This window comes from Dasypus novemcinctus, chromosome 5 (genome assembly GCF_030445035.2).
Source record: "Dasypus novemcinctus isolate mDasNov1 chromosome 5, mDasNov1.1.hap2, whole genome shotgun sequence".
Lineage (NCBI taxonomy): Eukaryota > Metazoa > Chordata > Mammalia > Cingulata > Dasypodidae > Dasypus > Dasypus novemcinctus.
Genome location: NC_080677.1, coordinates 461,050 through 488,182, shown reverse-complemented (window position 1 = coordinate 488,182; position 27,133 = coordinate 461,050). Strand labels below are relative to the sequence as shown.

The window sequence follows — 27,133 nt, the reverse complement described above, 5'->3', positions numbered from 1 at the left end:
GGAAAGCAGCTTTCGTTGGCAGTGGTTTTCAAAAGCCCAGGGACTTGGCTCCAGCCCTACCACCAGCTCATCTTCTTTCCACTTAATTACCAGGAGTCTGCCCAGTGCCTGGATGAAGGTTCTTTTATTGTAGAGCATCTTCGTGAATGCCTTGTCACCTCCCTTAGAAGGGCCTACATTTTGAAAGATACTTCTGATGATCAAAAGCAGGATATGAGACTCCTGGTTAGTCTGTAATTGTCCCCAAGGAAAAGAGAATTCAAATTGTTCCTTTGATAAAATCCACTTAAAGTAGTCTTTGGCCTAGAAGTATTGTTGTGGTGGAGCAATCTCACCCTTGGTCATTGCACTCAGTTGAGAAGGCTGCTTCAGAAAGCTTACCAAAGAATAACAAAATGTTTCCCATGAGCAAAAGTCAAACTCATAAGGGGAAAGTTGAAGGTAGCATTTTTAAAAAAGATGTGAAATATGCTGCATTCTCTTGCATGGTAATTAATAATTTAAAAAATAACAACATGTTTTCTTATCTATTATTCTATATATCTACATTTTTGGAGCACAGACATATGTATTCTATATATCCACATTTTTGGACCACATCAGTCTGGTCTCAGATACATTCAACCAGAAAATGGGCTTTCGACAACAGAATTTTATACCTGCAAACAGTAGCAAACCTGATTCTATTAGGTTAGTAGGATGTGATAGGAGAAACTAAAACCTAGGAGAGACTCAAGCAAGGAAAAATACTTCCTCATCCAAGCTTGAGAGGAATTTACCATCAGCCTACTATTAATAGATATAGCAGAGATTCCATTCTCATTGCTCAACTGCTATAGTAGTTATTGAATTTTTTAAAAATGAATCAAGTCATTGGAAAAATTTACATATGATATTAATGCAGCTATTTCAGTAATTGATCATATTATGGATCTTGTGTTACTGGCCAAATCTCTCAATGGAATAAACGAAAAGGAAGGCAAAGGAAACAAAAATGGTTGCTGCTTTTCTCAGATAATTGTTTTTTAAGGAGACAAAATGTACTATGAAACAGCGGAATGCCTTTGCCAGCCAAGCATGGTGAAGTGTATAAGTGCAAGTACACAGGACACAACCAAAGGGCTACTGAGGTCAGGAGGAGGTGCTGGATTGGGTAAGCTTTCAGGAGGAGGCACTGTGAAGGGGGCCCCTCACCTAGAATTCCTGAGAGTACCAGCGAGGGGCACTGGAGTGGGAAAAGTGGTAAGAAACAAGTGTTGTCTTCAAGTATTGGCAGAGCCTGAACGTGAAAGAGAAATAAGTTGCATCTGTGTTAAGCCAGAGGCCAATTTCAGATCAATGAAAGGAATAATTATGTAATAGAATTATAAGTGCAAAGAGGGTCTACATCACAAAATTTAATAAAATAAAATCTCTTATTCAAAATGGTTAAGCAGAATTTGACATCCATTTGTAAAAAGTATGGAAGGGGCAGGATTTCTTGATATAGTGTAGGACTGGGCTGGATATCCTACTCTAAAAGTGAACGATGCCTAGCACAAAACCACAACATCCTCTTACACACACAACAATCTGAAACACCAGCATTTCCCTGTCGGTTTTGAATATCTTGTATCTTGCTTCAACTCTTCTATTTAACTGATGATAAAATAGGAAAATCTGAACCCTAAAAAATTCCCATTTGGAGTTTGACCTGGGGGGAGGGGTGGCAATGAATCACTTTAATCGGGTTAATCTCCCAAAAGGCCCAGGATAAAGGGATTGACGTCTTTTACTTCCTAACCTCGTGGACCGTCCTCTAAGACAGAGTTCAGCAAACTATGGCCCAAGGGTCAAATCCAGCCTGCGCCCATTTTTGCAAATAGAGTTTTATTGGAGCCCGGCCATGCCTATTCATTTATGCATTATCTATGACTGTTTCCACACTGTAACACAGAGCTGAGCAGGAGCTCAGTGAACACATGACTTGAGAAGCTGAGACTATTTACTATCTGGCCCTTTTCAGAAAGAGCGTGCCAACCCATGCTCTGGAACATCAGAAAGGATTTTTCAGACGCTGTTTTCTTGACTTAGACCTGCAGCAGTGAAAAGCCAGCTCTGCCTGGCATTACCCACTTATTTCTTTTTTCAGACTGGAGGACTGTCTTCTCTCACACGGTTTTATATGAGAACTGTTGACTTTAGATTATAGTTCTCCTCATGGAAGGACTAATATGTTCTAGAAATAATAATACTACTCAATTGCAACAGTTTCCTGTGTCAAAATTAAGATTCTCCTGTGGCAGAAACTTGACTTTGGGATTCTCCTGAATTTACTTGATTGTTGTTGGTGACGTTTGAGTCAGTCTTTCCTAGTCACGAACCCGGGAAATGAGCTTATATTATAGTCTCTGGTGCTAACCAGGGAAAGAGAAGGCCTCAGGCCTCCGGGTTGGACAAAGTCTACCTTCCAAACTGTGCTCTTTGCACTGCTGCTTCCCCTTGCCCATTTGAAATTTGAAAGAGATATTTAAATTAAGCAGGAGTGAGGGAATGATTGTTCATTTTAAAACAAGTATTAAGTAAAAACATGTGTGCACACAGGTCCAACTGTGCTTACAAAACCACTGCTAAATAAAGACAACAACAGTAGAAAATGTTCTGCTCTGAGATTTCCCTTGAGGGGATTTTTCTAAAAGACACACAGGAGGTGTGGCTTCCTCAGCTTTGTGTGCCCGGCGGGGGCTCTCTGGCCAGAGCAGGGTCCAGATGCCTTCCTGTCAAGGCACAGCCTTGTCCCTTTGACCAAGGCAGGGTGGGCCAGCTGGCCGCGGGCAGCATCCGCTGCCCCTCCCCCGGCGGCCGGCGCCCCTGGCTCCGAGCCAGGCCACACACGGACAGTGCGAGCAGAAGGTCAGAAGGGTCAGCTCCGAGAGTGCGTGGAAGGAAGGAAGCCGTGAGTCTGCTGGGACGCAATTCAGGTTGAGTCCAGGCTGGAAACTCTACCGTCTTGTTTGTCAAGGGCCCACTGTGTGTCAGGTGCTTTGACCAGGGACGCTCTCCAATTGCCATAAGCCCCTGTTTTGTGGGCAAAGAACAAAGAAGCCTGAATGAAATGAGGAGTTACCCCAGTCGTGGGGAGCCCGGGATTCCCATCAGAGGCTCATGACTCCAGTGAGCTGTACGATAAATGCTGGATTGCTTATTGTTCTGTTGTCAAATACTTGGTGGTTTAGCTCTCCACTTTCTTTGTTCTTTTTTTACCTTTCAAAAACTTGATGACATGAACATAAAGGATTGGTTCAGACACTTTCTGCTGAGGACCTGACATGTTTCTGTAATTTGGGGGGGAAAAAAAAACCAGCAAGAGGCTGTTCATTGTTGCGATCGTGCCAGCAATTACTTCTCAGGCGTTCCCAGAAATAAAACAAGATAAGATGGCTACCGCACAGAAAGAAAAAGCAGACATGCAAGCCTGAAGCAGCACAGTGCAAGCTCAGACTTGAGAAGCAGCTTGGAAATGTCTGCCACGTCGGCTTTGATTCGTCCACATGAAATGTCTGCCACGTCGGCTTTGATTCGTCCACACGCACCCCAGCCCTGTCTCCCAAATCTGTTTCTTTTCCAAGTTCCCCAGGTGTAGAAACTGAGCTTCCTTCTGCTTTCCCAGCATGTGCTTCCTTTACTGTCCTGCTCCATTCCGTATCTGTGGTTCCACGTGTGATCCTCAGGGGAAGATTCCAGATCTGCCCTAGATCCTGCTAACCTGGTGAAAGGCACCCAAAAGTCCGATATGGCCTGACCTCCACCATCGCCATCTGGACTTTCGCGTGGCTCTGGAGGAGCAGCTTCAGGCAGCAGTCGCCCACAGGAGCTGGGCAGGATGGTGACCGCTTAGGCCGTGGCTAAGGAATCAAGACAGGGCCTTGCGGTGGTGGAGAGCTGCGGGAGGCGGAGAGGAGAGAGGGCCCGGAGGACAGCACTCTCGGTGTTCAGAAGAAGACACTCTGGTGTGAAGTGGCCCTTCTGGTGTGAAGTGGCCCTCTCTTGGTCTCTGAACAGTTTGCTCCTTTGTTCAGTTCTGTTCTTGTTTGCTTTTGTTTTCTCTTTTGCGAGGGGGAAGGAATTGTTTGTGTTTGTTTGTTTTCTAAAGCTCATATCTTAATGTGTGCTTATTCATAGACAGGACCTTAAAACACAATGGTCTCTCAGAGGAGTTTTTTTTTTAAACATGAATAAAAATGGGAGAAAAATGTTTAAAGAACATTTAATCTCTCTTGGGTTCTGGGAAAGGGCGGGGCAGGCGGGGACTGACTGGCACTGCCGCAGAGAACCCCAGTGGAGTCACTGCAGAGAAAGGCACTTACTCCTCCTTGCAGAGTGGAAATCTTCTTCCTTTTGAGTTAAAAATTATTTCCAGAGTTGTTTCTCCATAAAAAAAGAATGGATGGAGAAGTGATTCTTATAGAGAACTATAAACAAGCAAGAATGGATCACTGTACCCCCAAATTCAAAAATGGGCAGTGATCCAGAGGAGGAGACTCAGGAGGAGAAAAAAGAAATGCCTTACTTCTTCAGTGTCGTAGCCCGTGGGACCACGTACGGTGAAAACACCGGTCCCAACACTTGGCCCTGTGAGCAATTTAGTATTCCAATCTGACCATAAAGCAGGGTGTTTCCATCTGCTCAGTAGTGAGGAGTCTTGTTCCCCACTTCCAGGTGAGTGACTCGGCGGCTCCTCTCTCTGCCCTGTGTTCATGTAGCACGTCTGCACTGCCTGGTTTGGGAGGTCCGATGATTGTTTCATGACTAAGCATCTCCCCAGAGGGCTAATCTACTCCTTCGTGGCAGTGAGGGCTTCTGATTCATCTCTGGCAGCTGTCTTCAGACTAGTTTAATAAATACGTTGAGTTGAATGAAGGAAGGAAGGAGGGAAGAAAGGCAGGACGGGATGAACGGCAGGCGTGGAGGGGACTCGGTGACGGGCGGCCGCAGTGACAACTGAGCCTGTGCATGCCACCTCACGACGCTGCTGCTCCATCTGGAGAGACAGCCCAGCCAGCAAGGAGACAGTCCAAAGACGACGGGGGTGTTACTCAGCCTTTGGCCGTGGGGACTGAGTCATGTGGTCTGAAGAGGAGGACGGAGAAGGTACGTGCGCCGAGTGGGGACTGCTCGGCGGAGTAAAACCTTGCCCACGTGCCTCCCCTAACCCCACCCCTCCTTCCTGGGACAACATTGACGGTGAGGGCGTGACCGGGAAGAGAAAAGCTTCACCTGCCCAAGCGGACTCTGCTGAGGACAAGTTGCCAACGGCATGCCGAGAGCCAGCGCCTCTTACACGTGCACACTCTTGCTTGCTCGCTGGCGCGGCGCTGCACGGAGAGCGAGGAGAAGGCGGCCTGAAGGGTGGTGGGCAGCGCCGTCTTGCCGGCAGACAGAGCTGGCTTTCCTGCAGTCAAACTTTGGTCAGGGTGTGAGGCAGATTTCCCAGCGGGGGTCTTGGGTACCCCCCCCATTTTGGAATTTCGTGTCTCCCCCGTGCTCTCCTCGGTCCTTCGCTGCACTAGCCCTCCCTGAGAGCCATTCCCTTCGTCAGCGCCCTCACTCATCCGCCCGTTCTTTCCAGTGCCCTCGCTGTGCGTGGTGGCAGCCAGCTCATCAGATGGACACGCTTCCAGGGGGCTCCTCGCGCCCCCCCACATCCAGGGAACATGCAGATTTGGGCCATTGCCTTCTTGAAGCAGTGCCTGCCCGTACCCCCAGGAATGGCTTTGAAAGCTGAAGGGCAGATTCAGGTACGAATGTAATTCCTGACTCTGCACTGCCCTTCGCTGGTGACTCTGAGGAAAGCAACGGAGCGCTCAAGAAATAGGTCAGAAGCGCCAAGCTGCCGCGAGGGCTGAGTGTGGTGGTTTGGCTGTCAGACTTTTGGAAGGGAAGTGGCATTATTCACTTCACAAGTATGTCTATATGGAAGAGGGAGCCCATGAAAATGAGTAAGCAGTAGTCCCCGCCTAAGAGATTAGAAAAACAGAACCCTGGCCGGAGAGGATATCTCTTGGGAGGGAAACCAGGCACTCCACATTCGTCACTGTTTATGTTTACACAGAGAAGGATGTTACACCAAATCTGTCAGTCTGTCCTTTCTGCATTCAGTGTGCCCTGCTCAGCACTCAGTGTTCAGTCAAGGGACTCTCTAGCCACGTATGGTCTCGTTCCATCTAAATAATCTGCTTTCCTCCATCCATGCGTATCTGTTCAATATACGCTGACCATGGGTTTAAAATACAGACTATCAGAGAAACTGGCTTCCAACGCAAAGTTCATTGCCGGGCACGTGGTAGATTCTCAATAGGTATTTATTAGCTTGAAAGACTAAAAGGTATTTTAGCCCAAATCTGTTTATAATAGTTCAATGATGGGTCACATTCATTTCTGATTTACTAGCCATGCTACTGGGCATAAAAAAAAATTGGAGTGGATTGCCCCAGGATTTAAGATTATTAATTTCCATTGTTAGAAGCATTCTTTGGCAACATCCTATAATAATTGTAAAGCATCTGTAACTTCAATACAACCCATCGATTCTACTGAGTCTGTTTTTATAAAAAACCACCTGTGAATAGTCCTATATAAAGCCTCAGTGTCCAGCAATTGGTGTTTACAGAGAGATTTGTGATTTAGGAAGCACTTCTGTGCCACAGTCTCATTCCTACTCACAAGCACACTTTGAAATGCTTGGGGCTGGTCCTGTTTTCACCAGCAAGTGCACTGAGACCCAGGTAACTGGCTGGAGAACATTCTGGAATGATGCTGTCACAAACTACATGCTGATAGAATGATGCTCCATGATGTCATGGAAACATATCCCCAGTCTCTCCTAGAATCCATCCCCCCGGGATTCCGAAACATCGGCTAACTCCCTAGCATGTGGGACAAGAAGGAAATGTATCCTAACCGTACTTTATATATTTTTTTGAAGTCATAAATTTGGTTTGGGATTATTTTAATGGGTAGGAGGAAAATCATAGGAAATTGACCAGTTTCAGTGTTATTTTGCACAGCTCAAAAAGAAAAGCTAGGTTATTTTTTAAATCTTCTGCTTGTTAACAATTAGAGTTACTGTAGTTTGCAGCTATGTTGGACATACTAAAGCTTAACCACTTTAGTCGGTATAGCTATATTATCCTGCCCATGGCCAATTATCAAATATTTTAGAGGATTTTTTGAGTATCACATGTCCGTTTCCAAGTTGCAATGGAGATTTGAATTCAATAGACAAGAATCTTCTCATACCTACCAATCAATAACTATTTATTGGCTAGGAAACCAAGTATGATGAAATAAGAAACCACTGATAAAAACACAAAGTTTTAGAAAATGCAGAAAATCTCCTTCACAACTATAATGAGACTTTTCCCATTCTACAGAAAGTTTGATTCAACCCACAGACCCACAAGGCAGATTAGATGCTACTTTGTATTTACTTTTCCTGTTTTCCCTATTATCTTCATTATGACTCGCAACCATAGATTTTCTTCTTTGCTATGATTACAAACTCTTGTGTGGGTGAAATAAATCTCGTAGGCTGTACTGTAATAAAAATTTAAAACATAATTTCTGTGGGATAAATTTATTCTCCATTCCCCAAAACCAGATAAATGTCCTGATAGATCAGGAAAGAAAAAAAAAAAGTTATTCAGGGACTCTTCAACTCCGTCACCTCTTAAGATAAAAGTACTTCTGTGTAGTACATGTTTTCCAACAGCCGCCAGATACAACTATTCTGAGCAACAAGAAAGTTAGTGAAGAACAGCTTTCTTGCTCCTGGAACACTTTCTGTGTGTAGAATTTTGTTGCCCATTCATTATTTCCAATGTTAAAGCACATTCACAAAGTCATTTACCATGAATGATGCTCTACCTTATCAATTCTCCATTTTTAAAGAATAACATGTTTTATTAAGACCTCCACCTTTGGCCTTGTCCAACAAGGCCAAAAGTTTTATAAATTTCTCAAGTAATTTTTTGAAAAATAAAGTAATACATGGTGTATTGGTTTCCTTGGGCTAACGTAAAAAAATTAGCACACATTTAGTGACTTAAAACAACAGAAAATCGTTCTCCCTCTGGAGGCGGGAAGACGGGAGGACTGGTATCTCCTGCAGGCTCTGAGGAGAAGCCCGGCCTCTACCGGGCTTCGGCGGCTGCCGGCCCTCCTCCACGTTCTTGGCTTGTGGCTCGCGCCATCGGGCTCCGTCCTCACGTCCGCTCTGTGCCTAATTTCCTCCTGCCTGACTCTTACAAAGACACCCGTCACTGTCCGGGGGACCCACCCGGTCGCCCCAGGATGATCTCAGATCAAGGTCCTGGAATTAATTGCACCGCTGAGTTTCTCCCCCCAGATGAGGGCACATTCCTCGGCGCCAGAATCGGCCCGGCCACGCCTCTGGGGCCACTTTTCAAGTCACTGCACATGGTCACTGTAGAACACTTGAAAAAGGCAGAGACTAGAAAGGAAAAAGAATGAAAAGCCCCTGCAGTCTCACTCTTCACAAGTGAGCATGCGTGCTGACGGGGTGAATTGTCTCCCTGCTTTATTCCGGTGCGTTTTAGCAGAGTTGAGCTCATCATCTGCACGCGGATGTGTTTTGAAATGACCGCCACCATCTAATTTCAGTAAAGCAAAACAAACTATAAAGCCTGCTGTGAAGAAACCTCTGGCCAACTCTTGGGTATCTTTTCTTTATGTTTTTTTTAAATCCACTCAGTAAATGCCATCTTATTTGACACTTCCTTAGCTCTTTTTCAGCATAAAAGTCTGAAAACAGCTTCCTCTGGCCCTTAAAAGCTTAATGAAATGTGTTACCTAGGATAGAAAGATTTCACAGTAACTACGCAGGAGGTGGCGTGGACTCTCCTCCTGTCAGACGCATGGAAACTAGAAAGGCTAAGAATTCCAAGTCAAGGAATCCAATACTTTGTTCACAGAAACTCGGGCTTTCACAACTACAATATAAATGCAGCTACATGCATGTGTGCATCACAGCACTCAGACAGTCCAACTATATATATGTATACACACACACATCTATATATACTGGACAGGATCGGAAAGCCAGGGCTGAACAAAATATCCAAAATTCCTTTTATGGAGCTTACATTCTGGCGGGGAGAGGTAGATAGTAGCTGCATAAACAAATAATTTCAGGGAGCGATACATGGCAGGAAGGAAAGAAAGCAGGATAATGTGACCAGACGTAATGATGGTAAAAACTTAAGCTAGGCGGTGCAGCACAGGCTTTTCAAAGACTTTGAGTTGGAGCCCCCGTGGTCAAAAGGAGGTCGACGCGTGAGAGCTGGGCGGGGACAAGAACCTTCCAAGGGAACAGAACAGCCGAAGTAAGAGCCGAGCCCCTCTGGAGAAACCCAGGGTCGAGGGGCTGCGAGGGGGCGGAGCCTGACTCATGCGGAAAGGAGTTTATTCCTTATTCTCCTCGTACGGGGCAGCTTCTCTGTGGTCCAAACCAAGGCACCTGGTGGGATGGATTCACACAGGGGGCTGTGTGGAAGACGGGGCAAGGACAGGAGAAAAGCACCTTAGGAGGCCGGGGGCAGAAACGTTGGCAGCAGTTGACATCTACTTGAGAAAACAACAAATTAAAACAACTAGAAATCTACTTGGGTAATTTCAAGAGTGTCTAAGTGGATCTGAGCGAATCTGGAGAAGCTTGTTTTAATGTGGCATCTTAATCAGTAGCACAGATTTGCCCGGGCTTGCGGACAGAGCGAGGGATACACTTACCCCAAAAAAACCAGGGGCCTTTGAAGATGTGAAGGAGGCCGATGCCTTTATTCTCAGTTAAGACGAGGTGGGGGTTTTCCTGAGGTGCACCTCGGGTCAGCCCTAGCGGTCCAGAGATGATACACGGCCCTGTCCAAGCATGCCTGCCCTCATCACTCCTTAAAAGCCACGTGCAAACGGCCAGGGGCACAACATCGTGAGTCTAAACGACAGTGCCGACCCGGAGGCTCGAAAGGTGTCAAAATGGGAGCAGTTTTGTTGCCTATGTTACCACAATAAAAACAATCAAAAAAGGTAGAACTGTACAACATAAAGAGTGAATCCTGAGATAAACCATGGATTTTAGTTACTATGATTATAATAATATTGGTTCATCAGTTGTAACAAATGTTGCACACTAATGCAAAATGCTAATAATAGGGAAAACTGTGTGTGTTGCAGGGGTGGGAGGGGAGGTGGAAACTGTACTTTCTGCATAGTTTTTCTGTAGACCTATAATTGGTCTAAGAAAACTGTCTACCAAAACAGATATAAAAGGGGCTAAGCATAACACAAAATGACATGGATAAAACTCAACAATGTTATGCTGTCAAATCAGCCTTACACAAAAGAGTGACACTGCATATTTCATTTATATGAAGTTCTAAAATGGGCAAAGCTAAGATATAGTGAAAGAAAATGAGAACACTGGTTTCCTCCTCTGTATGGGGCCAGGGATCTGCTGGCGAAGGCCGGAGGGGCCTCTCCGGGTGACGGTAGTTTTCTGCATACATCATGAGGGGGTTAGATTACACAGGTGCATGTATTTGTTGAAACTCATCAAATGCTTCACTTAAGATGGACCAGTACATTGTCTGTACAGGTCACCCAAAAAAAAACCCTGTAAACTAATATTGAACTGCAGACAGGGTATTGTGTAATGATAGCGCCACCTTATTTTAAAATCTGTCAAAAAAACAAGATGGCTAGATAGATAGACAGATATGTAATAAAGCGAATGTAGCCAAATGCTAATGTGGTGGATATAAAGATGTTATTAAGATGTTCACTGATTCTTTCAGCTCTTCTATACATTTGTAAGCTTTTGTAATAAAATGCACTACGGCTGCCTGTCCCACTCCCTGATATCTATCTGGATGCTTTTTTGCTATCTGTCATGTTTCTCAGCACTTCATCTTAACAAAAGAAGGTCATTCCATCTTCAAAACAATTCTGGGAGGTCAATATTATTTTCCTCATCTTTATATTTGAGGAAGGTGTGGTGCAGAGAGATTAAGAGAGTAGTTCAGGGGAGCGGACGTGGCTCAATGGATAGGATGTCTGCCTACCACATGGGAGGTCCAAGGTTCAAACGCAGGGCCTCCTGACCCATGTGATGAGCTGGCCCACGAGCAGTGCTGATGCGCGCAAGGAGTGCTGTGCCACGCAGGGGTGTCCCCCACATAGGGGAGCCCCACAAGCAAGGAGTGTGCCCTGTAAGGAGAGCTGCCCCACACTAAAAAAGTGCAGCCTGCCCAGGAGTGGTGCTGCACACCAAGAGCTGGCACAGCAAGATGACACAACAAAATGAGACATAGATTCTGGGTGCTGCTGACAAGAATACAGGTGGGCACGGAAGAACACACAGCGAATGGATACAGAGAGCAGACAATGGGGGTCTGGGGGAAGGGGAGAGAAATAAATTTTTTTAAAAAGAAAAGAAAAGAAAGTAGTTCATGGTCACATAAGGAGGAAGTAACTCAAGAAAAACTGTCTCCTGGTTTAATGGAAAAGCTCGGGGGTAATTTTCGAGTGATTTTACTCATATAGGTAATCTTGCATGGAAATTTTATTATTGCTTTATATTTGTAATGTGAGCTATTTGGTGTAAAGGTGGGACCTAGATCATACTTGGTTTAATCAAGAAAGCTAGCCCAAGTCACCCTGATTTTCATCATAAATGCCACCTACTTCTGGAGCGATGGCAAGACACAGCTCAAGGCTCAGAAGCTGCAGCCTCAGAAGGATTTCTGTTAATACTTTAGTAACTAATCCTGGGGTAGGATTCAAGATGGACTCGCCTTGTACTGAGCCAAATAATGTGTCAATTGCATTCTTAATCTGAAAAACAGACATGTTGGGCAGTTGGGCATTTTGGGTTTTGTGACTTTTTGCCATTCTTTAAAAATTAGGTAATGAACAACATTTTCTATATTTAGGCTATTTCCACAAAATAGGGTTTCCAAAGTAGAATCATTATGACCTAGAATTTGAGCATCTTTATTTGTGTACACAAGTTATCTATTTGCTTCCCCAAATGTCTTATCCATTAACATTCACATCCATCATATATAATGTCAGTTTTATCCTTCAATTAGAGTATCTTTATCCTAAATAGAAAAGTAATACATGCCAGTTGTAGACAAGAGGGTTCGTGGTAAGTATCCTTCAAATGAATGCCTGAGGGGCTCATTTATACCTTTTGAATGAATGGATGGAAACACAAGTGAAACCATTTAAATGTTTTTTTCTGTACTCTTACAAACTATGCTCAAATGCCATGTTTTATTTTACTGGCAAAAGTTACCACATCATTGATTTAAAAATAAAGATCCTTGGTTCAGCTGAGAGAAACTTAAGCGCTGATGTCCTCGAATGTTTTAAATGTGAGCAACTCCATTTCTTTCATCTCTCTGTGTATTAAGGAGGTTGCTGAAACCTCCTCTGACCACGCACACTCTGGCAGGTGTCGCATACCCCATGCTCTGGCTGCTTAGACAGTCCTCTATCCGTTAGACTGCAAGTTCGAGGGAGAGGAAGGCTGTGAGCCAGGAGAGCAGCTCTAGTGTGAAGGTGTGCTGTCTGAAAGGTCGCATGTCGTTGTCAAAACTTTGTGCCTGGGGAAGCGGACGTGGCTCAAGCAATTGGGCTTCAGCCTACCACATGGGAGATCCTGGGTTCAGGTCCCGGGGCCCCCTGGAGAAGGTGAGCTGGCATGGTGGGCAGGTGCAGCAAGCTGACACAACGAGATGACGCAACAAAAGAGGTACAAAGAGGAAAGACAATGAGGGACACAACAGACCATGGAGCTGAGATGAATCAGGTGATTGAGTGCCTCTCTTCCACAAGGGAGGTCCTGGGTTGGGTTGCCAGTGCCTCCTAAAGAGAAAACGAGCAGACTTAAAGAGTGCACAGTAAATGGACACAGAGCAGACAGGCACCACAAACAATGGGGGTAAGGGGAGGGGATAAATAAATTAAATAAATCTAAGACAAAAAACTTGTGCCTCATTTTTTTGACAGCGTCTTTAAGGGCCTTGGAATTGGGGAGTTGGTACAGCCTCGTACGCACGTCGGGCCGCCACCTGCGCACAACTGTTGTAAGTTGAGGCTGCAGTCAAAGCATACCAAGCCGCAGGGCAAAGGTGGCCACAGATCCCTGGGTCAGTCTGAAGGCATGGTTAGAAGAATTAGGGAATCGTTCAACCCAAGAGCAAGTGAACAGGAACTCCAGCTTATCAACTGCCCACGTTGTGTGTGAGCGTTCTCCCGGCCACCGAATTTGAATATGATGCTAGGAGGGAAAAAGAGGGAAATCCCCAGAGTGAGAGCGTGTGAAGATTGCTTCCTATTCGACGTTTGTGTAAATGCTTTGGGGTGATTACACCGTGCCTGGTATTGGCTTCGTCTCTCTGGCACCACCATCCAAGAGCAGAGTTAGTTGGTGCTCTTTGGAACTGTTCCCATGAGGAAGGAATGGAGAAGCCTGTAAAATAGAGACGTCTCTCTAGATAGAGGTTCTGAAAAGTCCCAGCTTACGGACTTGGTCTTGTTCTTGTGTTGTGCGGCTGATTACTGCGACCACAGACGTCCTGAGCAGTCCAGGAAGACGCTCCCGCCACTGCTGACTCTAACCCAGGGCCAGAGGCCATTATTTCTCCACCCTCATGATACTTCTGGCTGAAAGTACCCTCTGTCTTTTAACAAGCTCTGACTTCAAAAGCCCCAGCCTTCTTTGTGTTATTGTACTTGCCTAAACGTGTTTCAAAGAGCGAGGTCTGTAAATACCACTTTAATCCAATCCTCTCCACTGCTTTTAAATGTAGACCCTCCCAGTGCCTCTCTATAGTCCAGAGTGAGTCACCTAAGACATTTTTTGGGCTAAATTTGAAATATTGATTATGAGGGATTTAAGAGGACCCGGGCTATGTGCTGGCAGCTGATGATAACTAGTACCAAAACCTGTGTGGGGCAGATTACCATGGACTGTGGCCAGACAACGTTGGAGTATCACTAGCAGAGTATTTGTAAAGTTTTGGCAATTTCCTCCATATTCCATAATTAGACCTTTGACTTATTCTTCAGTGCATTCGTTGTTTAGAAGAATATTTTTCATTTCCAGCCAGGAGGGGTTTTTTAATGCACACTTTCGTCATTAATTTCAGGTTGAACACTGTTGTGGTCGGAAAATATCCCCTAGTGTCTGTTAGGTTTGTAATTGTTCTTTGGACTCATGATGACGTGACATGCTGTCTTGTTGGGAAGTTCATTATATAGTTATTAACTTATCCTTGCAATTATATTCCTTGGGTGCCCCATGCCATTTATTTTTCATCTACTAGAACTCTTAGATTTAGCATCTCTTATGGCTTTCACAGAATTTTCATCAATCCCTCCTTAAATTTTTAACATGTTTGTGTATTTTGATATAACTCCATGTATGTCAGGAATGCACTATCCCTTGTTATGAAGTGCACCTGTATAAATGTACAATAAACATCTTTTACCATGTTTTGCCTTGAAGGTCCTTTTGATTACTAAAGCTGGCTAAGTTATTGAAGTCTATGAATACTGCTTATTTTTATTTTTCTACTTTAGTCAGCATTTCATGTGTGTGTTTTTGCTTTCTTCCAGTTTGCCAAGGCACAAGTAACAAGCTCACGCAGCTGGGCACTTTGGAAGACCACTTCCTGAGCCTCCAGAGGATGTTCAATAACTGCGAAGTGGTGCTTGGGAATTTGGAACTTACCTATGTGCAAAGGAATTATGACCTTTCCTTCTTAAAGGTTAGTTCAATGAGTTTGACTGTCCTACCCAAAGCAGGGAGGAGTCAATATAAGTGGACAAAGGCCTCCACAGACTTAACTTCAAGTGTACGTGCTCCTGCCATGGCAGTTACGAGTTCTAGGAAACTAGAGATGAGTTTCATGAGAAGGCCATTCTCCCAGCAGGTGCCAGGTTAGCTCTGGAAAAGGTGTCAGAGACACAGGCTAGCCTGGCACTGGGATCCTCAGGGCAGCAGTCCCGCAAGCACTGCTGCAGGCTAGTGGGCTGCAGAGCGGGTGCTTTGAGAAACAAGTCCTGGCCTTCAGCATCTGCCCGTTTCTGTGGTGTGAATACCCCACGGTGCCTGGCTTCAAGCTACCAAGAGCTTAACGAACAGTTCACAAAGCCACAGAGTATCTAACAGTAGTCTGTAGTGTGCCAGTAGGAGCCAACTCGGAAGGCTTCAGAGTTTGGTGGTAGTTGAACTTCAGATTTGCTTGACCTTCTTCTGGGCTTCTGCTTTTTTGAAATAAGAAAGCATGCAAGACAATAAAAATCATTAACAGGGAGTGGACGTGGCTCAGTGGTTGAGCACCTGCTTGCCACATACGAGGTTCCAAGTTCCATCTCCAGTACCTCCTAAAAACCAAAACAAACAGACCAATGAAAAAACCAGCTCTCCTCGGGGGACATATGTAGCTCAGTGGTTGAGTACCTGCTTCCTATGTACAAAGTCCTGGGTTCAATCTCCCGTACCTTCTTTCAAAAGATCATTAATAAAATTGCTCCATTTTCAACTGAGGGTGTTGAGCACCATGTAAGCGAGAGTCATGGCATCTCTAAATAATGCAGTGGGTCTTTATGAACAGCAGCAGGTTGGGGAGGCGAAGTTCAGGAACTGCCGGAAACCCCGCTGCCTCCCATTTCCTCCATCGTTGCCATCTGCAGCCTCTGCAGTAGTGGAGGCTCACATTAGGTGTCCCGGCTCCCCGGAGCCCTCGAGCCCTCTCATTCCTCAGAAGAGAACTAACCTGCTCCCATTGCCTCTCCTCAGACCATCCAGGAGGTGGCTGGGTATGTGCTCATCGCCCTCAACACGGTGGAGAGGATCCCTCTGGAAAACTTGCAGATCATCCGAGGAAACGTGCTCTATGAAAACACCTACGCCCTGGCGGTCTTGTCCAACTACGGTGCCAATAAAACCGGGCTGAGGGACCTGCCCATGCGAAACCTTCAGGGTGAGGACGTCCTTCGATGGCCTTCTGGGGGGGGAGCGGTGCGCGCGCAGAGAGAGGCTGACGGGGCACGGCACCCTTTTTCCTTCCTGCAAACTTGCCACTCTTCTTAATCCCACCTCGGAGAAGACTCAGTCAGCAAATACACGGGCACTGGGCGTGCACCACGTGCAGGTACAAGCCGGTGGAAGTGCCTACGCTGTAGGTGATACGGTGGGATCGCAAGGCTGAAGCCAGGTTCCAGCCCTTCCGCCAACCGAGAAACAGCCAGAGAGCTAGTAAGAATGGGAAAGACTCTGGGGAAAAGAGAGAGTGACCAGATGGCCTGGTATGGAACGGAGAGTTTTCGTGTGTGGGGTGAAAACAAACTGCCAAGCTTATTACCTGGAACTCGGGGGTAAGGGGCATACATGTAAAACCAACCCACATTTGAGAAGGTTTCAAGAGTAGGAGGCTCAGGTTTAAGCCAAGGACTGGGAGTGAAGGTCTTAGAGGAGAAATGTGAATTCTTATTAGTCAGACCCTGGTAAGTGTCCTTGTGAAAGGAAACTGTGGAAGATGACAGTTTGGTATGATAGTATAGAAGATGTGGGGGAGTTGATTGAAAGAAGAAACTAACAATTGTGCGCTTGCTCTGGTCGTGCTCGGTGTCGAGTTATTAATTAGCTTCAGTTCCAGGGCAGACGTTAGACTCCGCTGTTTTACAGCCAAAGAAGAGGTGGCACGGTCCCACGCTAGAAATGGAGTGGCAGAAAGGCCAGGGATGGCCCTCCCCACCGGCCCTCGGACCAGGCGAGGGCTGAGGGTGAAGGAGCAGGGGGCGCACGGCCGAGGCGCTGCGCGTCTGGAGGGGGCACCGCCCGCAGGGTGGCGATGCTGAGGTCTGAGCGTCCCTCCAAAGACGGGACCAGGGCTAGCGGGCGCTCCTCACTGGGCGCCGTAGTCCTGCCTTTCCACGAAGCTTCCCTGCGAATTCCCAGCACCGCTTAGCCTCCCGCGGGCACGCACACACACGCTGGCAAGTCTACGCGGATGCTCTTTGTGTTATGCAGGCGTTGGGGTGATGGTCTACTAAGTGTCATAAGGAGAGGCAGCTGCGGTTACAGAGCGAGGGTCCCGGAGCCAGACAGGCTGGCTTCCACCAGCCCTGCCTCCCTCACTTATAGCCACACATCCCTGGAGCGGGCGATTTCACCTCTCTGGCCTCAGGTTGCTCGTCTTCAAAAACAGAGATAATAATGGTGTATTGTATGTCCTAGCGCCGTAGAGAACATTAAGGGAATTACTACGGGCAAACCACCTAGGAGCTATTTCACTCCTGTTCTATTGTTTAACCAGGACTGGGGCTGGGGACATCCAGATTATTCGACAGGTGGTATCAGCATTAATAAGCCAGTGTCTGTCACAGGGGAGGCCTGCCTTCAATGTTGAGAGTCGAAATGACCACTGGCCGCCTCTGCTAGGCTGCTGGGGCAGCGGCCGCTGAGTTCTCCTTCCCCTTTGCCACGTGCTGTACCTTCTCACCGTCGTGAATTGTAGGTGTTCTGAAGACCTCCCAAAATCTCGTGGCAGCTGGTCTGTTCTGCAGGTTTCGGAGCAGCCTCTGACACCCCTCTTGGTCTGTGCTTGCGGTTCTGACTGCTCGCCAGCACTTCACCCGCTGGTCACCGGCTCCCTATAGCTGTGCTTTCACTCGGTGCCCTGGGTCACTCTCGCTTCGCATTGCCTTCTCCATCGGGCATCCAAAGCGCCGCAGTTTGGCCCTTCCTGCTCTCCCAGCCTTGCTCTCACTTTTCCTTCATTTCCCACCATCCCCTGAGCAAACTTGTCCCCTGGCCTTCTGTCGGCCTGCAGTGCCCTCGCCGTTTTATTTCTCTAAAATATGCACCTGTCAGCGTTCTGTGATGGCTCGTTCTCTCCATCTGTACACAGATGGTGCACACAGGCCCTGCCTGTGGGATTCTGGGCATTATTGACTGGATCCAGGATTGGTTTTCTCATATGTAAAGTGCAGACTGTCATTGGACTATTATGCCAATCAGCCGAGACAATGCCTGTAAATCAGTTAGCCCAGCACCTGGCCCGGCAGGCGCCCATGTCTCGTCCTGCTGTCCTGCTGTCCTGCCGTGTGCACATATGACCTTCTTTGTGTACTTGGTGGTATCTGACCCCTCCCTTCCCCCACCTTGTGTAAGCAAAAGTCTGAATCGTCTTTGTAGACCCCACAGCCCTTGCTCAAATGGTTTGTCCGTGCAGGATGTTCGGTAAATGTGCCGGTTCCCTCCTTCCCAGGCCTGGCTCCTGGCCACCCCTGGCTTTCTCACGTCCTAGCAGCTCTGTCTGTGAAATCATGGTGGAGTCTTCCGTGCCCTTTGATTTCCCTCCACCGCTCTGGGCCAGCCCCGTCCCTGCTGACTCCACTCCATACGAGCAAGCTCACCACCCTGGTCCAGTGAAGACCCTCCGAAGGCCCCTGGCATCCATCCCTGCGCGCTCCTGCTTGCCTCCTGCCTGCCTGCCCTGCCCACCTGCCACCCCACGGCATCACTGCAGTCCAGCCGGGTCAGCCTCCCCGAAGCACCAACTTACCGTCTGTATTAGTCAGCCAAAGGGAGGGGTGCTGATGCAAAATGCCAGAAATTGGTTGGTTTTTATAAAGGGTATTTATTGGGGGTAGGAGCTTACAGATACCAGGCCATAAAGCATAAGTTACTTCCCTCACCAAAGTCTGTTTTCATGTGTTGGAGCAAGATGGCCACCGACATCTGCTAGGGTTCAGGCTTCCTGGGTTCCTCTCTTCCAGGGTCTTGCTTCTCTCTGGATTCAGGGTTCCTGTCTTCTTGGGGCTGGCTTCTCTTTCCCCTGTGAGCTTACTTCCCGGGGCTCCAGCTTAAGGCTTCAGCATCAAACTCCAACATCAAAACTCCAACATCAAAACCCTCAGCTCTGTCCTTTGCCTTGCCTCTTATCTGTGAGTGCCCACCCACGAAAGGATGGGGACTCAACACCCTAATGACACGGCCCAATCAAAGCCCTAATCACAAGTCAGTCATGTCCAAGTACAGACCAGATTACAAACATAATCCAGGATCTATTTTTGGAATTCATAATTATATCAGACTGCTACACCATCCATTCCCTTCCTTCTACGCCAGCATTTATGCTGTGCCCACAGCTCTCCCCTCCCTGTTGAATTTCCAAATTCTAATTAATGTTCAAGGCTCCATTCAAGGCACATCCTAACTTCCCCGTGGCACTGACATCAGCAGATTTCTCATCTGCCCCCTTCAAAGCACTTACGGGGTAACCGGGGACCGCCCTTTAAACACTGGCATCGTTTCAGCAAAAAATGAAAAATCAAGAAATGTGTTCACATGTCACAATAGTTTAGAGAACTATTAAATAGTTCAAGGAAGTTCTGGCTATCCGCTTTCCTTGCTGTGGTTCCTCTCTCGTGCAGAAATCCTGCTGGGTGCCGTGAGATTCAACAACAACCCTCTTCTCTGCAACGTGGAGACCGTCGAGTGGCGCGACATTGTCTACCGGGATTTTCTAAGCAATATGTCCACAGACTTTCAGAATAAGCTGGCCAGTTGTAAGTATTCCCCAGCCTTCTCCCTGCCTCCAGCTCCCTTGGTGGAGCGAGGTGAAAGAGGCACGTTCAGCGTCTTGTCCAAGACACATTAATCTAAAACACAAGCAAGTTGTAAATAATCTGTCTGCCCACTGGAAGAGTATTTACTGAGAGAGAGGTGGAGGTTCGCGTGCTTTGCTGGCGGCCCTGGAGAAGAATCTGGTGTTCGCAGGCCAGGGCAGTCCCAGCCTGCCAGTCCTGGGCCCAGGGGCTTTTCCCACCCTGTCTGTGAAGATGGGCAGAGTGTCCTGCGTGTGTTACCTGCCGTCAAGCCCCCAGAGGGCCCAGGCCTTACGACCCTTTAAAGTGAAAGCTAGTCACCACGTCCTGCTTCTCGCTTTCCCTGCACCTATGCCACAGGTGCCTGTTTGGTTTTTGTTCTCGAAGAACTTGGAGCTGTAATGGAGCTTCGGAATGGTCCACTCGAGTCCCACTGTCTTATTCCACCACATGCTCCGCTTGGCACCTACTGAGTCTGCAAGAAACTGAAAACTTTATTTTCAAATGCAAGATTTTGTGTCATCTGTAAGGTAAAGGTTAGCATTTCCTCAGCTATCCGATGGACGATGAGGAGGTTAAACGGTGCGTGTTTATAGAAAAAAAATTTGACGCTCACTTGAAAGGCTTTCAGGCGAATATGGGTTTGCTGTGAATCAGATCAGGCAATGCCAAAACGGCTCATCTACAGCACTCAGTACCACCACAACCATAGGAAGGATTTGCCAAAAAATGTTGAAATGGAGGAACAATGGGCAGGCTCATGCAATAACGGTATTCAAATATTACACAGATATAAACTATATGGGATAGCACTGGTTTAAGAGTAGACAAGCAGAGTAGCCTAACTAATCCAAACTCCATGAAGAAGTAACTTTTCAAATGAATGTAGGAAGAATACATTATTCAAGACATGGTTCTGGAAGTACTGTGAGGGAAAAATCAAAGTGACCAAACTATTGAGGATTTTTTTTTTAAAAGACTTAGGGATGTGAGGTTAGTCATATTTAGAAAATATAAAATCACTGTCCACCTGACACCTGTATATTTCTTCTTACTTCCCTGAGTAGTGGTAAGGTTAGAAGTCAACCACTGCCTTGTAGAAAAGAGAAATCCCACTCCCCTGCGTAATGTTCTACAGCCGCATAGTGCTTCTGAGTAGCATATATCATTTAATTTTTAAAAGCCCATGAGATAATACATGTTTTGTCAACAAGGAACAGAGATTGAGAAAGTTTCACAATGTGCCACAATATCTTGTGCATATTGTGCAGTGCCCAGACAGAGAGGAAACTTTCTCCTAGGAAAGAGGGGACATTCTTATTAAATGGGAAATTCCTAGGATCACACACTCAATATGCATGTCCAGAAAGCATCAGGGAGGTCCCAGGGCTTTGGCTGAGAGGTGATCTCTAAGCTCTCTGTATGCAGAAGACAATCTGCAAAGAATGAGAAAAATGTTTCCTGTTTGTTTTTTTCTTTTTTCTTCTAAGCTCCTGGCATTCAAGGAAGGTTTGTCCTAACACTAACTGGATACGCAATTAAGGAACAGAACCCTCAGAGCCTAAATTCCAGCAACAACAGATTAACCATTTCAACGAATGGTTATGAAGCATACAAAGAAATGGGAGGCAATGGGTCAGGCAAGGGAGCAGATTAAAGCATTAGATGCCATCAATGAAGAGAACAAGACTGGAAGATTCCAGACAAAGATGTTTTTAAAAATGGTCTTCAGTGTGCTCAAAGAGATAAAGGAAAACAAGGACAATGAAATCAAGGAAGTTGGGAAAATGATAAATGAACAGAAAAAGAATATCAATAGAGAGATAGAAATTACAAAAAGGAACCAAACAAAGCTGAAGTAACAGAAATTAAAACTTTTTGAAGGGGTCTGTGGTAGTTTGAGGCTCTTATGGACCACAGGAAAGATCATATCCAATCCAAGGGAGTAAACCTACTGTAGATGGGACCCTTTGATTAGAGTATTTCAGTTAAAGGCCTTTAGTTAGGTTACTTCACTAAGACGTGACCCAGGGTGGGTCTTAGTCCTTTTACTGGAGTCCTTTATAAACAGGATTAACACAAAGAGAAAAGAGACACAGGAGCTCAGAGACGAAGCTGAGAAACAAAGCTACAGATGGAGCAACCAGAAGCTGAAAGCAGTGGAGCCTGAAGGAGGAGGCAGAGACCAGCAGACACTGCCAAGTCCCTTCTCTGTGACGGAGGAGTCCAAAATCCCTGGCAGCCCGTCCTCAGGGAGAGAACATTGCCTGACATCCTGACTTGGACATTTTTCTCAGCCTTAGAACTGCAAGCTTGTAAGACAATAAATCCCCATTGTAAAAGCCAACCCATTTCTGGTTTATTGTTTATGGCAGCTTTTAGCAAACTAGACCAGAGTTCAGCAGCAGATTGGAGCTAGCCGAAGAAAGAATCAGTGAATATGACAATAAGACTATTGAAATCATCCAATCTGAGAAGCAGAACCCATATATGTATGGTGGGCGTCCCAGAAGTAGGAGAAAGAGAGAAAGGAACAGAGAGAATATTCAAAGAAATAATGGCCAAAATTTTTCCAAATTTAATGAAAAATCATGAAGATGCACATCCAAGATGCTCAGCAAACTCTAAACAGGATAAACTCAAATGGACCCATGCCACAGCTTATTATAATCAAACTGTCAGTTGTCAAAGATGAGAGATTTCTGAGAGCTGCAAGAGAGAAGCAATGTGTAATGTATAAGGGACCCTTAATTAGATTAAGTGCCGATTTTTCATCAGACCATGGAGGCAAGAAGGCAGGGGGATGACATTCAAAGTGCTGAAAGCAAAAAACTGCCACCCAAGAATTCTGTATCTGACAAACTGTTTTTCAAAAATGAGGGAGGGATTAAGGTAATCCCATAGAACAGAAGCTGAGGGAATTCATCACCACTAAACTGTCCCTACAAGAGATGCTAAAGAGAGTTCTGCAGGTTGAATGGGAAGAACAATTGACAATAGATAGAAGCCAAATGAATAAATGAAGATCTCCTCTGAGAGTAATGACAGGGTAAATATAAATGCCTGTACTATTGTATTTTTGGTTTGTAACTCCACTTTTTACTTCCTACAGGGTCTAAAGGGCAAATGCGTAAAATGTAATGAAAAGCCAGTGGTTTTAGGACTGTAGCATATAAACATGTAATTTTATAGGACAAGGACAAGGACTACATAAAGGTAGGGGACAAAAGGGTATAGGAACATAGTTTGTGTGTACCAGTGGGTTAAGTTGGTATCAAAACAAACGTGATTGTTACAAATTTAGGATGTGAAAGTCCCATGGTAACTACAAAGAAAATATCAGAAATTATGCAGATTCAGAGACAGAAATTAAGATGCAGATTGCCAGGTGTGGGAGGCAGTGGTTATGGAAACTTAATGCAAAATGGGCTTACTGTTTCTGTGTGGGAAATGGTAAAATTTAAGTAATGGAAGGTGGTGAGGATACCTCCACATGGTGAATGTGATTATTCCCACCAAATGGTGTGCTTGGGAGTGGTTGAGGTGCGAAAGTTTATATTGTTCCTATGTTCTCACAATTAAAAAAAAAGAGATCATCTAAAGAGACAATGGTAATTAAAGGTAATGCATGATCCTGGGAAAGACCTAACAATGGAGGAGAGGAACCTCAAAAAGAAAATTTGGAGGATATATGAAAAAACTGTAATATAGACTGTAAGCTTTATATCAATGTTAAATTTCTTGAACTTGGTAACTGCACTTAAGATTATTATATAAGTGAATACCCTTGTTCTTAGGAAATGTGCATGGCAGTACTAAGTATTGAAGGAGCATGTTGTACACTCAAGTGTTCAGAAAAAGGATTGGTAAATAGACAGAAAGACAAGTAGATGGATGGATGGATGGATGGATAGATGAGTAGATAAACTGTTGGATAGAATGATACGGCACATGTGCCAAAATGTTGAAACCGGTGGATCTAGTTATCGGGGTTGGTGGGAGGAGTATGTTGGAGTTTTCTGTATAGGTTTTGAATTATTTTTTTAACTGTCCTTTAAACATATGTCAAAATAACAAGTTTTTTAAAACTTTGTAGCTATAATTTGTAATTCACCTGTTATAAAACTTGCAAATATTAACTGATCAATTACAAATAATTCAATACAGTAGCTTGCAAACCAATTGCTGAGGTTTTAGATAATAAACAAAATCAACACCATTAACATTTTCACGTTGGTTTGGAGTCCAGGAATTTTCACTTACAAAGCCTAGAGTCGGGCAAAGTTTTAAAGTCAGACCCCAACTACCTTGGGAGAAGTAACCACCCAGAGAGCTCAAGGCTGATCTCTGATGGTTGCACAGAAGACTCAACCAGAAGAGACAGCATGAAGATTCTTGTGGGAGACACTGGAAAACTCATCATCCCCACCAAAGTGGAAACCCAGCTTCCATGGCCACTGACAAGTCAAGAATTACTCTCTGCCTCAGTTTCTACAGCTGACATGGAAATGAATGCAGGACATACTCCATCACTTTTTCCTATGGGAGCCCTTTCAATCACTCTCCACACCAGCCTGCCAACCAAACCAAACCAAGAACAAGATGCTTGAAAATTCTTCCTCATTTCCAGAATGTTAACCTGCACACAGCTGGGAGTGGTGTTGTCATTTCTCTTTATTTCACTGAGAGATGAATTTCACTATTTTATATTTTAGGCCAAAAGTGTGATCCAAGTTGTCCCAATGGAAGCTGCTGGGGTGCAGGAGAGGAGAACTGCCAAAAATGTAAGTCAGTGAGCAGAATTTCATGAATGTGCGGCCATGCCTCCCCCTGTTCTTTAGGTGATTGGAGCTGTTTTCCCTCTGAAGACTCCAAAACCCGTTCTCGATTATAAGGACAGATGTTAACAGTTATGTGAATGACAGTCTTGCAAATCTCATCGCATGCGGTTGATCCAGTGAGGGCTATTTTGGGCACTTCAGGCTGTCATAAATAAGTGAAAGTCAGCCACCAGTGATTCTCTTCTGAGCAGCAGGCTTAGCAGATTTTCCTGGGAATGGAAGGCTTGTCTTTGTTTACATGAGTCATCAGACTTCTGGTTTTCTCTCTCTGGTACCCACCTACATAGAAGCATGAACAATGTTTAGCAAGAGGGATTTTCCAGCTAAATCCCACGTTATGGTGGAAAGGTTAGTTTACATATTCATGGCTGTCTGGCTCCAAAAAACCTGGGGACATAGGCTCTTAGAAACTGCCTGCCCTACTTTTCATTGTGACGCTGCTGCTATTTGTTTTTTGGTTTGTTTTTTTTTTTTAAGAATCTTTAGATTACATAAATGTTACATCACGAATATAGGGGATTCCCATATACCCCACTCCCTCCACCTCCCACGCTTTCCCCCAGTGCGGTCACCCCTCGGGCTGAAGTGTGGTTTGCTGGCCTGGCAGGGGAGCGGCCACGGTAGGCCTAATTCCGCTGCCCCCATAATAGGGTGGTTGGTCGGGCCCACCGCCACCCCTGAAGGAAGCTCGGCATGGGCGCAGAGTGCCCTCGGGTCTCCCCTTCTCGGCAGCCATGCTTCCGCGGCCACCCCTCCTCCCAGATGGCGCCACCCGATGCCTTGTGGGGCGGCACCCTTCTTCTTCCTTCTCCCTGCGCAGGCGCAGGGCAGAAAATTCCAGTCTGCCCTTTTCCCCTCCCCCGACAGCAGCAACAGCCAGGTGTGGGCGGAAAAATCCAGCCCGCCCTTTTCCCTTCCCCCGACAGCAGCAACAGCCAGGCGTGGGCGGAAAAATCCAGCCCGCCCTTTTCCCTTCCCCCGACAGCAGCAACAGCCAGGCGTGGGCGGTAAACTCAAGTCTGCCCTCCACCCCAGCAACAGCAGCCACCAATCCCTAAACCCTGCCCCTTCCCCCAGCAACAGGGACAGCCAATCCCTAACCACCACCCCTCCCCCGTCCAGTACTGCCCACTGACCTTTCGCCGGCAACCAATCAGAACAGGGCGTGGCTTCGACCAATCAGCCTTCCCCAGCCCCTATAAAACTGTTGCCTCTCCCTCAGTAAAGTGGACTTGCGTGTTTACCTTGTCTCCGCGGTAGTTCTTCTGCCGTGCGCCCTCCAGTCCTGAGAGCCCCCGACAAGGGCCTGGCCTCCCTTGTCCCCAGTTCGTCGCCTGCTTCTCCGGGCGACCCCTTCGTCGCCGGCTTCGCCGGGCGACCCCGTCAGCCGAACCGCGCAACCCCTTGTGAGACCGATCCCTCATCTGCTGCCGGACCGACCCCTCGTCCCAGGTGGGACCGACCCCTCGTCCCAAGCGGGACCGACCCCTCGTCCAGAGCTGGACCAACCCCTCGTCCGCAGCCAGACCCCACCTCTACCGACCGAGCAAGCCGCCGCAGCTGGCGCCCAACGTGGGGCAAAGCAACCCCACCACAGCACAACGTGGGGCAAGGTAACTCCACCACAGCCTCACTCTATAACCTGGCGGCCCCCCCCTCCTCTCTTCTCACTGTGGGACTTCTCTCGTGCAACATTGCTGCTACCTGAGCCTTGGCTACCTCATATGATCCACGGCGGTCTGGGAGAATCGCTGGATGGCTTTCTCCTTCCATGTCGGGGGTTTATACCGACCCGCTATGATTAAGAGGAGCCTTGGATTTCTCGGGAGCGCGCGCTTGCACGTCTGAAGTAATCCTACCACAGCCCTACGCCCTCCTCTCTTCTCACCTTGGGACTTCTCTCGTGCAACATTGCTGCTACCTGAGCCTTGGCTACCTCATACGATCCACGGCGGTCTGGGAGAATCGCTGGATGGCTTTCTCCTTCCATGTCGGGGGCTTATACCGACCCGCTATGATTAAGAGGAGCCTTGGATTTCTCGGGAGCACGCGCTTGCACGTCTGAAGTAACCCTACCATAGCCCTACGCTCTCCTCTCTTCTCACCCCTATCTTTTCGCTCTGCATTGCTGCTCCTGAACCTTGGCGACCTCATACGATCCACGGCGGTCTGGGAGAATCGCTGGATGGCTTTCTCCTTCCATGTCGGGGGCTTATACCGACCTGCTATGATTAAGAGGCGCCAATAAAACTCTCAGGAGCGTGTGCCTGAGCACCTCCTCTCCTGCCTTCACCTCTGCCTCCTCCCCTCCGTGCTTGCTCCCCTTTGCCTTGCTCCACTGCTCGTCGTCCCGCCCTCCCCTCGTCGGGGCCTTCTCTTGGCCCTCGACCACCGTCGGAGCCCCACCGGCTCCGACCCCTCGTCTCACCGTGCACCTCGGCTCCCATCGCCGCGCTCTCAAGGATGCCGCTCAGCCAATCTGGGTCCCCGGGAGATACGTCAAACCCGCCACCTCAGCAGCGGATGTCCCGCAGGGTGCGGCGCCAGATGCGAGTGATCCAGCACCAACTGAGCCAGCTCACCCTCCACCCCGAGAGGCAACCATCCAACCC

At 46.8% G+C, this 27,133-nt stretch overlaps 1 protein-coding gene across 2 annotated transcripts in view; it reads left to right on the top strand.

Moving 5' to 3' along the window:
• EGFR (epidermal growth factor receptor) overlaps window positions 1-27,133 on the top strand; it is a 202,452-nt gene that overhangs the window by 115,788 nt on the left and 59,531 nt on the right. For both annotated transcript variants that reach the window (XM_058296580.2, XM_058296579.2), the window contains exons 2-5: window positions 14,680-14,831; window positions 15,866-16,049; window positions 19,507-19,641; window positions 24,396-24,464. In XM_058296580.2, coding sequence (XP_058152563.1) covers window positions 14,680-14,831; window positions 15,866-16,049; window positions 19,507-19,641; window positions 24,396-24,464 — 540 coding nt within the window. The remainder of the gene's footprint in view (window positions 1-14,679; window positions 14,832-15,865; window positions 16,050-19,506; window positions 19,642-24,395; window positions 24,465-27,133) is intronic.